Below are 14,298 nucleotides of genomic sequence, written 5' to 3' on the forward strand. Positions count from 1 at the left end.
GCCCTTGGAGGAATTTGAAGTGGCCCCTGGACTGAAAAAGGTTCCCCACCCCTGCTGTAAGGAATGGTCAGCCAGCCCTGGGAAGAGAGCCGCATGGACCTCAGGGGATGTAAAGCGGCGTACACACTAGCTTCTCGCTTGCTCGCCTACTGGGGCAGGGCTGGGGCAGGTCTGGGAAACAAACCGGGGTCCCCGTGGGCAATGAAAGCCCAAATGTGGGGGACTTAGCGCACTGCTCCACAGCGAGAGAGGGTCTATTGGGGAGAGGGTCTATGGAGTCTATGAGGAGATTTGTAGGTGAGGAGGAAGATTTTGCGAAGCTGTTGGAGAATAGGGGGTGATGTGGTACCAGGGCCTTTTGTGTCAGCTAGGACCTGTTATGACTTTTGCAAGCTGCCTAGGGGGCCATATCTATGTTTTGCCCTGGGGCCCTGTGTACACTTGTTCCGCCACTGGCTAGGACCTTTGCCAATGAGTTTTGGACATTGACGTCTGTCCAAGAACTCATGGGCAGTAGGCAGTAGGGCCTAGATTGAGGGTGAGTACTCCAATGCACATTTGAGGCAAGTTTGGCCATCACTTTAGCCACACACAGGAAGTACACAGAACAGAAGCTGTTATCAGATCAGACAGCTGTGTCAGAAATGGTTCCCCCAACAGTTTCACAGGGAGCCGAAATTCTTGTCTGTGATGGGCTTGTGTTCAAATTATCATCCAGAAGTCATCAAAGGTGTAGCCAGAGATTCTTTAAGTATATAGAGATATGCCAATGTAATAGGTTGCTATGGGCACCTAACATGACCAGGCTCCGGTCTGCCTAAAGGGGCTTGTCATAATACTCCTAGCATTGAATAGAACAGTCCTTAGGTCTGCCTAGGTCTGCCTAAAGGGGGATCCCCCCCCTTGCAATAATAGAACCCGGAAACAATGGGCCAATGGAACCTCTCTCTCTACTCTCTCTGGTGTAGCCTATGTAGAAGTATCAGCAGACATTCAGGATGTAACAACATATTACTATGTAACTATAGGCCTACAGTTGTTACACCAATATTCCACTGTACCCATGTGAGTTTCTTTTAGTTTCTTCTTCTTCTTCTTCTTCTTCTTCTTCTTCTTGTTCTTCTTCGACTTCAACAAGATTTAGTCCTAAGTACCTGCATAACTATACATGTTTTAATCTATTTCGCTATCTATTATCTAATATTAACGTTCTCAGCAGCTAATGTAGGCCTATGTGTTGTTCATACTGTCGTTGTAAGCAACTTATTTTAATTTCCTCCCACGTCGTCCGTCCTGCCATCTTAACCATAGGCGTTTTATTTCCAGACACAAGGCTATATTTTGCTTTACAGCTGTTTTGCCCATGTTAGTTTGGGTTGTGCCCTTGTGTGCATTTTGTGGTATACACGTTAGGAAGCATCCACAAATCTAAGGCATGACCTACAATGAACTCGATGTAGGGCAGCAGTAGACAATGGATATAATAGAGGGGGTGCAGCAGACTCCCCTTCAGATAATTGTATGCATAACCTGCACAGCGAATTCTTTTGACCCAGTTTCGCGGGAAATCTGCTGCGTTTCTTTCCCGCTGCCTAGTCTCTTCATGTGTTCATCCGGTTTCCCACAACACACTCCAAATCCAAAATACCTTTCCTTCGTAGCCTGCAATGTTTAGTAAAACGTGTGTCTTATTTACAGTTTGTACTACTTACCATTGCATCAAAACAAAATTTACATCTTGGTTGGCTTCTGAAAATAAACTCACATCTAACAAAGTAGGGGAAATAGTGGAAAATGTGAGTCGTAATATCGTCTCTCCCGCGTTTTATGGAAAATATGCAGTCCTTTGAGGAAGTTATTTATGTTCTTCGGACAACCTATGAGATTTCGCCAGCGTCATTTACGTAGGCACATCGGCTTATGGGCTGGCTTTGACATTTTGTGACAGCCCACAACACTGCAGCCTATGCATTCAAGCACGGAACTTCATTGGAGGAGGGGCTGTGATTCAAGCCTCTGAAACGGGGGTGTGGCACATAAACATCCAGCTCCGCCCCCGTGGGTGTGAAATATTGATGGGCGTGGTTATGGTGTCACATGTGTAAACATGGTCAACTCTGGCAGCCACGTGGTTTGAATAAAGTCAGGGCCATTTGACAGCTTCAGATGACAGCTGCAGACCTTTGAGCTACTTCATGGAGAAACACCAGAGCAAAAGCTCAAGAAGTTGAGAACTATTTTTGATATTATATTATATTATATTATATTATATTATATTATATTATATTATATTATATTATATTATATTATATTATATTTCCCACATTTAATATAAAATAGACCTACTCAATGAAAGGTAAAAGGTCATTGAAAGCACATTCAGTTTGCTTGAGTCAAAATAACTTATGTAAGCCTATGTACAAACTAGAATTCTATTCTGTTATATTTAGCTACATTTCAACAAGTGTGCAACAACAATATATTATTTTATTTTAAGTGGTTTAGAACACGCAGCTGTTTTTAGCTTTTATCCTTTTGCTGCATATCCATAATAGTTTAATCCCAAGTGGAGTAACTGTTTATGATTCTGCATTTTTACTTTAATTTTAATTGAGTTATACTGACAATCTAGACATATGTGTGCACATTAATAATTGTCTTATATAAGACCACCATATTCCAAGTAGGCCTACCGTCAAACCATGTGAGACATGTGAAGCGCGATATGCATTTGCAACCATACGTAATGTGCAATATGCATTTGCAACAAGACGTGATGCACAATATGCCTTTGCAACTAAAAGAAGAAAAAAAAAAGCAAATGTGTTGTGTCTGCCCCACACTCCTCCCTTGACCATCAGGTCAGTGTAGTAAGGGGTTGGGGTTCATAAAGTAGCCAGGGGAATTCGACACTTAGGTGAAGATTGTTCCATTCAATCTGCCAAGAACAGTTTTTATGACCTCTGCTCTGGATCAGTGTGTGCTGAAATGCGATGACACTTCATCGCCTGTGCTCGGGTGAAAGTTGTGCAAAACGACACCACATTTACACAACCCTGTTAACTGGTTGGATTATCAACTTTCAAGTATCTGTGGATTTTTTCCACAAGGCTAGCAGTGTATAATTAGTGAAGATACACTTACTGTCAACAGTGTTAAAAAGAACACACACCTAATGCCTGAGAATATTATGAATATTATGTAATTTTATTGATCCCCAGGGGGAAATTAAGGAAATTCTATAATAGTATAATAGTATTAGTAGTGTAGTACACTGTGTAGCATACCCTACTCAGAACATACATTTATTATAAACAGTTTCTTTCAGTAGATCTGAAGTTGAAGGTGTTGGTTTGGTCAAATTGTCCGGATATGCTATGTTTGTGTTGCGTTTCTGAAAAAAGAGGTGGGGACAAGCTAGGTTTATTTCAAAAGTGATAATGGACATGGCCCTACCGTCGCTGATATGGTAGGGCACACGTTTGCCACTCGGCCGACCCGAGTTCGATTCCCGGTTCGGGTCCTTTGCTGGTCCTTCCCCATCTCTCTCTCCCATCTCACTTCATGTCTCTCCTCCACTATCCTGTCTCACAAAAAAATAATAAAGGCTGAAACCCCCCAAAAAAATACTTAAAAAAAAAAAAAGTGATATGGACATGTCCCCACCATCCACACCACAAATTACACCCATGCACGTACCCTAGCCCACAGCGCAGTGGTAGCAAGACACTGGGCACATACTATGAACACAAGGGTGAAAAGATTACTTCATATCCCAAACAATAGCTATTAATCACTTCTGAGTAAACAATGTTGTCCAATTTCAACAAATGTAAACAGCATCACTTCAGTATGCTACACCACTTCCCCTGTCATATATCAAGCTCCAAAATCAGAACAGGGTCCAGAACTTCACTGATTGTGGTTTGATTAGATTAAATCGTACTGAAGCCACACACACACACAAACACACATGGCCTGAGCTGGGCTTTGCCTTGCCTTGTGTGAAAGCCAAGCGACTACTTGTACTGTGTGTGTATGCGTTGCCGGTGGCCCATTTCTCCGGGTGACTTTGAGTGGCAGTTGCCGAGCATTGCCCCCCTGACTAGGTGTGACTTCTGGCGGTGCAAGGCTGGGCCCTCGGCCAATGGGCACCTGCTGCTGCCACTAGCGTCTGTGCGACAGGGTGGGGGAGGGAACAAAAGGGGCCATTGAGCGCATAACAGCTGTTCCGACTGCTGCCTGCCTGCCTGCCTGCCTGAGGACCCCCCTGCCCCCGGGGCTTGTCTGGAGAGGGGGGCCCTATACCACCCTCGACCCCCCCCTCACTTCCCCTCCCCCCGCCAACAATACTGACCGCCAAATCACTCCTCCATAGTGGCACACTGCTTTATGTTCTTTTATGTTAACACAAACTGACAAAGGCTTGGAGCCATGATTGGTCTGCCTTAAGGTGCTTGCGTCCTTCCCTCTCCCTCGTCTGACCGGTGATGTATGACCAGACACACATCCACGGTGGTGGATGGATATTTTTTGAGAGGTGTTGAGGAGGGAATCACACACTGGAGAATAGAATCCTGGGCAGACCCGTCTAGCGGCGTGGCGGCCATCTTTGAGTCTGGGTGGGTGACACGATGGCACAATATGGCCCTCTGTAATTAACACTTGGGGAGGGGGTCCTCCTGCACATGGCCGTAGCCTTGAGATAATTTCGCAAATCATCCATATTCCAACCCTCATGTCAAAAGCAACAATTAATCACATGACACTTCGGACACTCAGGTAGACAGGTCAAATGAGTTACTGGCCAGGCCAGGAGGGATATCTTTGTCAGGACATATTGTTTACACATTAGACTGATATAGGAACAACTCTCATCGGCTCAGAATGAATCTGAATCCCCTTTGCCAAGTGGAGGCATTACATCGGCGGTGGGGCGCACTAGCTAGAGCATAATGTAATGAATTAGGCCTGTCTCAGCAGCATCTGTCGAGGAAATCACCAGTTTCCAACACACCTCAATCCCTGCCTAGCCTGTACCAGAGATTCTTTAAGTATAGAGATATGCCAACATAATAGGTTTCTATGGGCACCTAACGTGACCAGGTTCCAGTCTGCCTAAATGGGGCGTGTGATAATACTCCTAGCATTGAATAGAACAGTCCTCAGGTCTGCCTAGAGGGGGATTTCCCCCCCCAATAATAGAACCCGGAAACAATGGGCCAATGGAACCTCTCTCTCCCTCTCTGCCTGCACTGCCTGACACCCCACTCTCCCTTCTCTTCTCTTCTCCACAGGCTGCTGCATGGCATGGCGTGGCGTGCTGCCTTTGACAGACACAGACAGCATCACACTGACACCTAGTGGAACAGTATCCCATGTTCATGACTCCCTTCCCCTTCACAAGCATAACACATACAAAGCCCAAGACCACAAGCAGAGGGCACTGTGTGTCGGCCTCGACTCCATTACAGACAGCCATTACAGGACCTGCCATGCAAACAACCATTTTGTGACATTCGCATACAGTGGGAATAATAACTAAAACGAAAAGTTCCTCGTAAATCTCCACATCACCGGATTTTGGGTGTCACACAAATGGGTTGAATCAAAACAAGTGAGTTTCACATGAAAAATATAGATGTAATTTGGGAGGGGTGCCAAGTTTCAAGCTTATAAAAAAGAAAAGAAATTGACAACCATCACAAGACTGAATCACTTCTACTTCAGAGTCTACTGTAACATGCGACTCCAATCTTAACCACACTAGAAAGGTTTGTGGTAGTGTTAGTTTCGCATGAAACATGAACATTTCAAACCATTTCTGGAGCCGCTGAAAACAAAACCTTGTTGAAAACAGAATGTCTCACACACTAGATTAAAACATAAGTGCTGTCTTGCGACAGAGCCTTTATTTAAAAACAGTACACAAAAGTAGCAGCATGTCATGTTTAAAATAATAATAAAAACAAAACAAAAAACACAAATGAAAATAAATTGTTCATTTTGGTAAATTCTGTCTCGTGGGGGAAGAAGGTAGGGGTGGGGAGGTTGAGAGGCCTTCCGTACGAGTCAAAGTTAAATAAGAGACCACAGTCTAAGCTTCTGAAGCTGGCGTTTTCCTCTGCTCTGGGGCTTGGCCGCTGGTCCACTTGGGGGTGGGGGTCTCTGCAGCAACCTGCTGGCCAGGCCGTATCTCCAAAGTCCAAAATGGCAGTGAGGCAGCATGGGCCAACGCGCAACTCAAAACCCGCCCCAAACACACAGCCACCCAGCCAGCCAAAATCCGAGCAGGGTCTTCTGCATTCGTCCATCTGTCTGTATCCTACCCCTCGTTTCTAGCAGCAGTCAGAGCTTTTTAGCAACTCTGATTTGTTTTTTTTCTTTTAAATGTTCCTTGGCAGAGAGGGTACAGCCTGGAGTTACTTTACAATGCATCCTTTCCGTTGTGTAATCAATTAAAAATTTCCATTAAAAAAACAGAAATCAATTGACAAAAAAGCAATAAAAAAGGAACTCCCAACAGGAGCCAATTCAAGTCTGATAGAATAGAAACTGGATTTAAAGTCCTGTGCACATTTTAGGTGGCAACCTTGTGTGAGTTGATGAGTTTCATGCACGGAACCATCAGCAGTTCATTTAGGCACCTCCCACAATTTTGGTCCACCATTTTATAAACTAGTTGGGGGCGGGGTGGGGTTTCTGTTCAGGGTGTTGCCCCGTCAGGCTTCTCACTGCTGGGGGGAGGCGTGAGAACCCCGGAGGGAACAGGTGAGCTCTGGCTTCGCTCTAGGTCCACCGTCTGATACGTGTACACCTTACCCTAAAAACAAGAAACACAAAATGTCCAGTCAAGTTAGAGTGCAAGAGCAACAAACCCAAACAGTCAATTCACAACAATCAAACCAACATCATTCTATGACAAGAGGTGAGGAGCCATTTTCATTCAAAGGGCCACTTCAATTCTTTAAATTAAATCCTCCAAGGGCAGTACTATGAACACAAACCAGGATTTCCCTCTGCACTTAAGGCCTAGATAGAAGACAGCCCATTTTTTTTAACAACAGACCCCACCTTCGCTAGGCCCCTGAAAATATAACTTCATTGTATTGCAAATGCAATTTGTAAGATTGCTTTACATGTCATTTCTTGTGGAACGGCATAACGTTAAAATGATATCAAGGGCTGGATAAGATGGCCTCACGGGCTGTAAACGGCCCCCAAGCCATAGGCCCCCCACCGAAGTTCTATGACAGGGGTGGGGAACCTTTTTCATTCGAGGGGCCACTTCAAATTACTCCGAGGGCCGTACCATGTACAAAAAACAGGATTTCCCCCTGCACTTTAGGTCTACATTGAAGGCAGCCACCTTTAAAACAGACCATGCCTTGTCTAGGTCCCCTGAATATAACTTAATTGTATTGCAATTGTCATTTCTAAGATTCCTTTTCAAAGTGTCATATTTCATGTGAAGCTGCAAAACATTGACATTTTCTCGGGGGCCGGATAAAATGGCCTCAAGCGCCGCAAACGGCTCTCCGGACAGAAAGGTCCCCCACTGATGTTCTATGACAGTGTTTCTCAACAGGGGTGTCGGGGCATCCTGGGGTGCCGCGGAAACGTGGCTGATAAATAAATTATGTAATATAATACATATTTGTCTAAATTGATAAGTTAATGCTAGTCAGTGGAATCTTTCATCTGCCATTCACACACAATAAAGGAAATATAGGTCGCCCCAATCAGCTGCAACTTCGAACGTAGGTCGTGTGACGTCTGCAAATGTGTTACTTTTCTAAGCTTGTGTGGTATCGGATGCAATGCCATGTTACGGCTTGTTGGTTTGGGGTGCCTCGCCTAAAAAAAGGTTGAGGAAACACTGTTCTATGATATGCTCTGAGGCCACACACAAAGACAGATGGATGCTCACCAGCCAGTCCAGATAGGCCGCATGAGTCTGAATGTTGTGCATGTCTTCAGGCGCGACCCCTTTGAAGGTCTTGAGGCCGCTGTTGCCCATCTCCCTTATGGACATGGCGAACGGCACCATCCACTTTACACACTTCTCCAACTCACTCCACTTCAGCCCTGCAGAGAGAGAGAGAGAGAGAGAAGAGACAGAGACACACAGAGACAGACAGAGACAGACAGAGAGAGACAGACAGAGAGAGAGACAGAGAGACAGACACAGACAAAGAAAGAAAAGTGTCAGTGCCAAACTAAAAAGCTGTACATCACTTCGAGTTAGCCTTCATAGAATACCAAAGTGGCAATATGTCATTTGCAGAAAAGGAGAACACTCTGAAAAACTCAAGTCCTGTTCATTTTCTGAATGTTACACTATTCCAAAAAGTGTCACTTGCAGCAAAGTTAGTACACACACACACTGTTAAGGGACCAAACGTAGTACCCCCTAAAATATTCAATCCCACCACTGCACTGTATATAATAATAATAATAATAATTTGTAATAATAATAATTGCATTTGTATAGCACTGTATCATACAAGGCATGTAACTCAAAGTGCTTAACAATTGGGAAAAAAACAACATTGTTAGAGATGGATTTAAAAGGAGAGGTAAAGGAGAGGCAGATGTATAATGTTTACCTGAAACTTTCTCCACTAGCTCCAGAGAAGAAAAGTGAAACAGGGCTGAGGCAGCGAGGAGACCGCTGGAGAACTCCAGACTTTTAATGTCCAATGTGCACAGGTCCAATAGCTGGCAAGAGGAGGAGACGATCGAGTGATTAATTGTTTACATTTATTGCCATTTCAGCAGCTATGGCTATATCATGGCCAATACAGATAGAGAAAAAAACATCACATTTTTTAAAAAAAGGAAACAACTGTATACATTAAGAGACTAAATACGCTTCTTAACATCAATACATTCCAAAAAATTCAAAACCTTTAAAGGTGGGGAGGAGGGGACGAAGAGAAACAGTGTAAGAAACTCAGCTGGTACAAGTACACACAGACACTGAAAACAAGCCCCCAAACATATTACAAACACATAGAAACTAAAAACCGCTCCCTTCTCCCCCCTCTTTCATCCATCGTCAGCCTTTCTTCATCAGCTATACCGCTGTGATCTGTCCATACAGCAGTTCTTTTTGTTCCGCTAACTTTTGTCACTTGAAAAGGTGCTGTTCAGACCTGAAAAGGTTTGAGAAGGGGAGAATCCAAATGCAAACATACCTCTGTAATCTGTACAAATGTCGTCTCTGGGTACTGGGGAATGAGAACTTCCTCTGTCTTCAGGTAGGCCACCTGCATATAGATGTTCAGCCACGACACAGGCGTCAAGGGGCTGAGGCTCCAGTTCAGCTCCTGGTGGAAAGACAGAGAAAAGGTGTGAGTATAGAGAAGATAATAATAATAAATCAAATTTGTATAGCGCTTTTCTAAATACCCAAAGACGCTTTACAGAGCATGTAACATAAAACAAAAACATGACATTCAAAGACATACAGAGACTAAAACACAACAGCAATGGAAAGTTCTTTTTCTGTCCATAAATCATGACGGTATGGAGCGTTCACATTAGTGGAGAAATATGGAAGCCCACGGCGGGGGCGGCGATGAAAAGGCCATGACGGGATATGAAAATCCAGAGCCTCCCGTCGTGGGGGGCGAGCTCGGCTGAAGGAGGCAGCCGAACAAGCCGGTGAAGTTCTATGGACGGAGGAGCCGCGGAGACGCCGGCAGAGGGCGGCATCCGAGCTCGCAATGTCACCAACGACGAGCAAGACGCGGGCATGGACGCCGCAAGGACGCCGAGAAGATGAGACTAGTTCTATGGAATCCCAACCAACTTGTTACCCGATTTTGTTCCCATGTTATTTCTGGATCGCTCAATGGTGTGTACAGTGTGGCATACGTGTAGCATATCATACCACCATCAGGCCGATGTAGGCCGGCCTACAGCCATTTTGTGCTTGTTTGTCATTTTAAGTTTGTCGTGCATTTTTGCCTGTCTGCCTCATAAAAGTATACACAGAACCAAAGTGTTCTTCACGCAGCCAAAACAGGAGAGGTAATATCCCAGCGAGTAAGGAGAGTCGGTTACCTGGGAAGTGGTGAACCATTTTAATATGAAGGTGTCAGTGCTTCATTATTGCCGTTTAAAAGGGCCGCCCTCTCCCTTCATGTCACAAATTGTGCAGGTTAACACTGAAACTTGTTTTGGATCACTGTGCTAAGTCATTTAAAGAAAGACAGGACATACAAACATAGCATCACAAGGTGACGTTAAAAAAAATCAGAGGCATAGGAAGGAAAGCCACAATAACACTACTAAGCATGACGAAGGGCAGAAACACACAGACAGACATGCATACATAGCAGGGCTCTGAATTAACTTCATCACCAGCCAGAATGGCTAGTACATATTGATTTTACTAGCCAAGCACACACTCCTAACCGCGCAAATAGACCAGGCGCGATGCGATTCAAGCAACAGAGTGCAGCAGCAAGCGATACGAGCGATTGAGGAGACTACAGTATGTCCGTACAGGCAGAAGGCAAAGCATTCAAGCATTCCCATTGGCTGTGGTCACTGACCTCTATACAGTCATTGGCTGTCGCGGCTTGTCGCCGAACCGCGTCATAGAAAGTTGAAAAGATTTCAACTTCAAACTGTCGCGCTCATCGCGCAAATCGCTCTAGTCTCCAGAATCGCTTTTGTCGCGCGACTCATTACAAAGTCAATTACTTCCATCGCTCGACTCCCTCAGATCGCCGCTGGTGTATTTCTGCGGTAATGAGTCAGATTGGCTAGTACATTTGCCTTTTATACCAGCGAAACTGAAATTTCACCAGCATCTGGCCAGTTGACTGGTGTCAATTCAGAGTCCTGATGCATACATGTACAAGTATATCTAGATTGTTGTTAAACCACGTTGGCAATATCAATTTACCTTCATGATGATCATCTCCATGGCCAGAATCTCCTCTTCCATGCAGGCCCCATCAGTAACATATGCAAACTGGTGGAGCTTGGGAGGGTAAATTTCCTATTGAAAACACAAGAGGGTGGACAGGGCACGTCAGTGTAATGAGAATTCACCTACATTGAAACAATCTCAATCTGAAAAGAGCAAAGTTCATGTTTGTTTAATCATGCTACACGAAATACCACACATGCAACTCAAGTGAGCAAGACGCTTACCTCCATCTTAGCAGCGATAAAGAGAGCCGAGATACCGATGAGCTGCAATGTGCTTTTAAGCACGTTGGTTTGTGTGGCCATGAATCGATCAAAGTAGTCCTGGGCCAGATAAAATGTTTCCCGGTGTAGCTTATATACTTCACATACCTGGGAATGAGACGAGGGTGTATAAATATCACAAGCCTGGCGCCATGCAGAGGCATACCAGTGAACTGGGACAGGCTAAATCTACCATTGCAAACATACTTTTCTTCATGGGGAATGAAGAAAAGAGGTCTACCATTTTGCAATGTGTAAGGTGACATTCTCTGAGAAACCATTCATATGCGTCACGGTCAAGCCACAAATGAGAAAAAAGGGTCCAACACATTCACCTAGCAACAGACAGACATTTTGAATGTTTAGATGTTCTATTTGGTGTGTGTCATGAATGAAAGGGCCTGGAATGATGATCGTCTCACAGGAACACTGTTCCAAAGAAGATGCAGGGCACTGATCGGCAAGTGTGCCGTTTTTCTGCCACAGGTGCACATGACCCAAGAGAAGTTCAAGCATACATTCATCAACCTGCCTGTAGAGTACTGGATAGCGGCCATACACTTGTTAAATGCTAAAGGTGTGGTGAGGCTGGTTGATATCTGTAGCCAAATGACCTTGTGCCACCCCAGTGGGCTTGTTTGCTAGTGCTGTTCATTCATTAGATTAGAACACATACCTCCATCAGCCAATCCAGCAGGATCGCCCTCATCTTCGGCTGGAGGCTAGGATGCCGATCCATGACATGGATATCATGGATGTAGGCCTCATCCTTCTTCAAAAGATTGTTCCAGACATCATCTTTGCTTGCCCAACTGCAAATAAACACACACAGCAAAGTGTGACTAAATGCTTGCCGCCAGTGATCCAACTGATTGACACACCGTTTCTGGTGTAAAAAACACATTTGGATGGATGAACGAAAACCTATTGAACAACTTAAGCTTATACTGATAGGGTGTAAAAGTCACAGGCTAGGAGCCATCATTCCCATCAGTATTAGGACTAGAGATGTAGGTTGCATTGCTATCCAGTTCCATCCAGCTAACCCAAAGACATACCGAAGGCTTGGAAGAGGGGATGCCCTCGTAGGAGTGACGAGGATATTTCTGAAATGACAGTCTGTGAACCCCACATGGCTGGCGGTAACCTTCTCCACTTCCTCGTCTGGTGTGGGGATCCTCTGGCAAGGGTTTGTGTACGCGACGTCAGGATTCCAACATGCCTGTGGTGTGCAGACAGGAAAGAAAAGGAGGATGAGAAAGGGAGCTATGCATGAGGACAATCAGTGAACAAAAACGCCAAAACATAAACATCTACCTCTGCCTGCCATGAGCCTCTGAGCCACAACAAAAATGCCCTGGCAGCAGGGACAGGTCTGAACACACGCACACACACACACACACACACACACACACACACACACACACACACACACACACACACACACACACACACACACACACACACACACACACACGATGCATGACATCAATGATGCCAACACCATGTTAAAACTACCTACCACATCCTGTTGTTACACACCTATACAGAGGGCATTAGCAGTGTGCCCGTCTGCATTACTTAGCGTTTTGTTTAGGCTGTGGGCAAACTTTTAAGGTCAATCTTAGAAAGCCTGGCCGCATTACCATATTCACTCTACCAGCTCCTCCTGGTCTCTTACCTGGCCTCCACATTGTTTCTTTTTGGTCATTTCCACCACCTCTTCATCTGGATCTTGTAAATGCTGAGAATAAAAAGGAGTATATCCAAGGGTCAGGAATGTTTAGCAAACACAAAATAAGTGACTGGACAGGATCTAAACAAGCTGTTCGCAATTCCATGCGACCACACAACAAACCAAGGCTTATAGAAAAAAAAGTGCCCCTTCCTGAAAGGCCATACTTACAATAGCAACATCTGCCTTCCTTTTTCGTGATCGCGTTGCATTCAGCTTGGGGACATCAACTGTGAGGTCTGTTTCAGTCGTTTGCCTGTTGTATTAGTAGGAAGGAATATTGATTAAAATATGGTATGCAAATCTAAACACTAGCACAATCGTGGATACACTAGCCTAGCCAGATGGCTAGAAGTTAAGTTCACAGCTGCACCTCCTCAGCACACAAGAATCAAAGTCAAGGAAATGGAAACGTACCCTTTCCTTGGCATTATATTCCCAAGTCTTGTATTTTAGAAAACGGAGAGCCTGTGGACACAGAAGGTCGAATTAATCAATTTTCGTGTATTTTAAAATACACACGTCTCCCAACCCCCACCACATCACCATTCACAAAGCACAAAGTTACGCACAGACGCAAGGCTCTGGGCGCGGGGAAGTGGAAAGATACACAATGTTAAAGAAGGGCAACTGTTCAAAATACCGCACGTAATGGGCCAGAAACAGCATTAAAAGCATGATAAGGTGTAAGCTTCAATACTGCTGAACGCGTGTTCCCTGAAACCTTAGGCAACCATTATAAAACTTAGGAGAACTTCCCTCTCAGTAGTAAGTGAAACAGGGTTCAGAAAATGGCCGAGCCAAAGACCCATCCCTACAAATATTCCTTTCACATTCAACAATTCGACTTATTTTAGTCACATCGATGTCCAAGTAAAAGGATTTTCACATGCTCGCATTTGCAAACTGAAAACCCCGATTCAACACTATAGCAGCCCAGACGAGGCTGAAAGAAAATAGGAAGCAATGAGTGTTACCTCAAAGTGATGCTCTCTTGAAGTAATCCTGGGCGTATAAGATGTATTGTCAAAATGTGGGGAAAAGTCTCAGAACAACATTATAAATAGAAAAAGGACCCGTAGCTTTTGTTAGCACCACACAATCCAGTCCCAATGTGCTCAGTGGCTTGGTTGCTTGTTCTGAGCTGGCGCGAGAAGTTTGCGCCTCGTCTTATAAACTGGCCCGGTCTACGCAGCCACAGAAAATGGGTCGTCAGAGCGGGTGATTTAAAAATGTGAGGGAAGACTCGTTCAGTTCCTTTAACATCCCAAATCATGAACAAAAAGTCAAATACGTGTGTCAATCGGGTATCTGTCAAATATTTACACCACGATCCATCATCAAATTAGGTG

General features: G+C 44.6%; 1 protein-coding gene across 1 annotated transcript; it reads right to left on the reverse strand.

Moving 5' to 3' along the window:
- Positions 1 to 5,878: 5,878 nt before the first annotated feature.
- ccne1 (cyclin E1) lies at positions 5,879 to 14,148 on the reverse strand. The gene is made up of 12 exons (XM_063188215.1): positions 13,924 to 14,148; positions 13,364 to 13,414; positions 13,118 to 13,202; positions 12,893 to 12,955; positions 12,270 to 12,433; positions 11,888 to 12,023; positions 11,173 to 11,319; positions 10,922 to 11,017; positions 9,201 to 9,332; positions 8,610 to 8,721; positions 7,931 to 8,088; positions 5,879 to 6,823 (listed from the first exon to the last, which is right to left on the reverse strand). The coding sequence occupies exons 2-12, from the start codon at positions 13,375 to 13,377 to the stop codon at positions 6,707 to 6,709; spliced, it is 1,224 nt and encodes a 407-aa protein (XP_063044285.1). The 5' UTR covers positions 13,378 to 13,414; positions 13,924 to 14,148; the 3' UTR covers positions 5,879 to 6,706.
- Between the last annotated feature and the right edge of the window lie 150 nt (positions 14,149 to 14,298).

Source organism: Engraulis encrasicolus, chromosome 22, assembly GCF_034702125.1.
Source record: "Engraulis encrasicolus isolate BLACKSEA-1 chromosome 22, IST_EnEncr_1.0, whole genome shotgun sequence".
In the NCBI taxonomy this organism is placed as follows: Eukaryota; Metazoa; Chordata; class Actinopteri; order Clupeiformes; family Engraulidae; genus Engraulis; species Engraulis encrasicolus.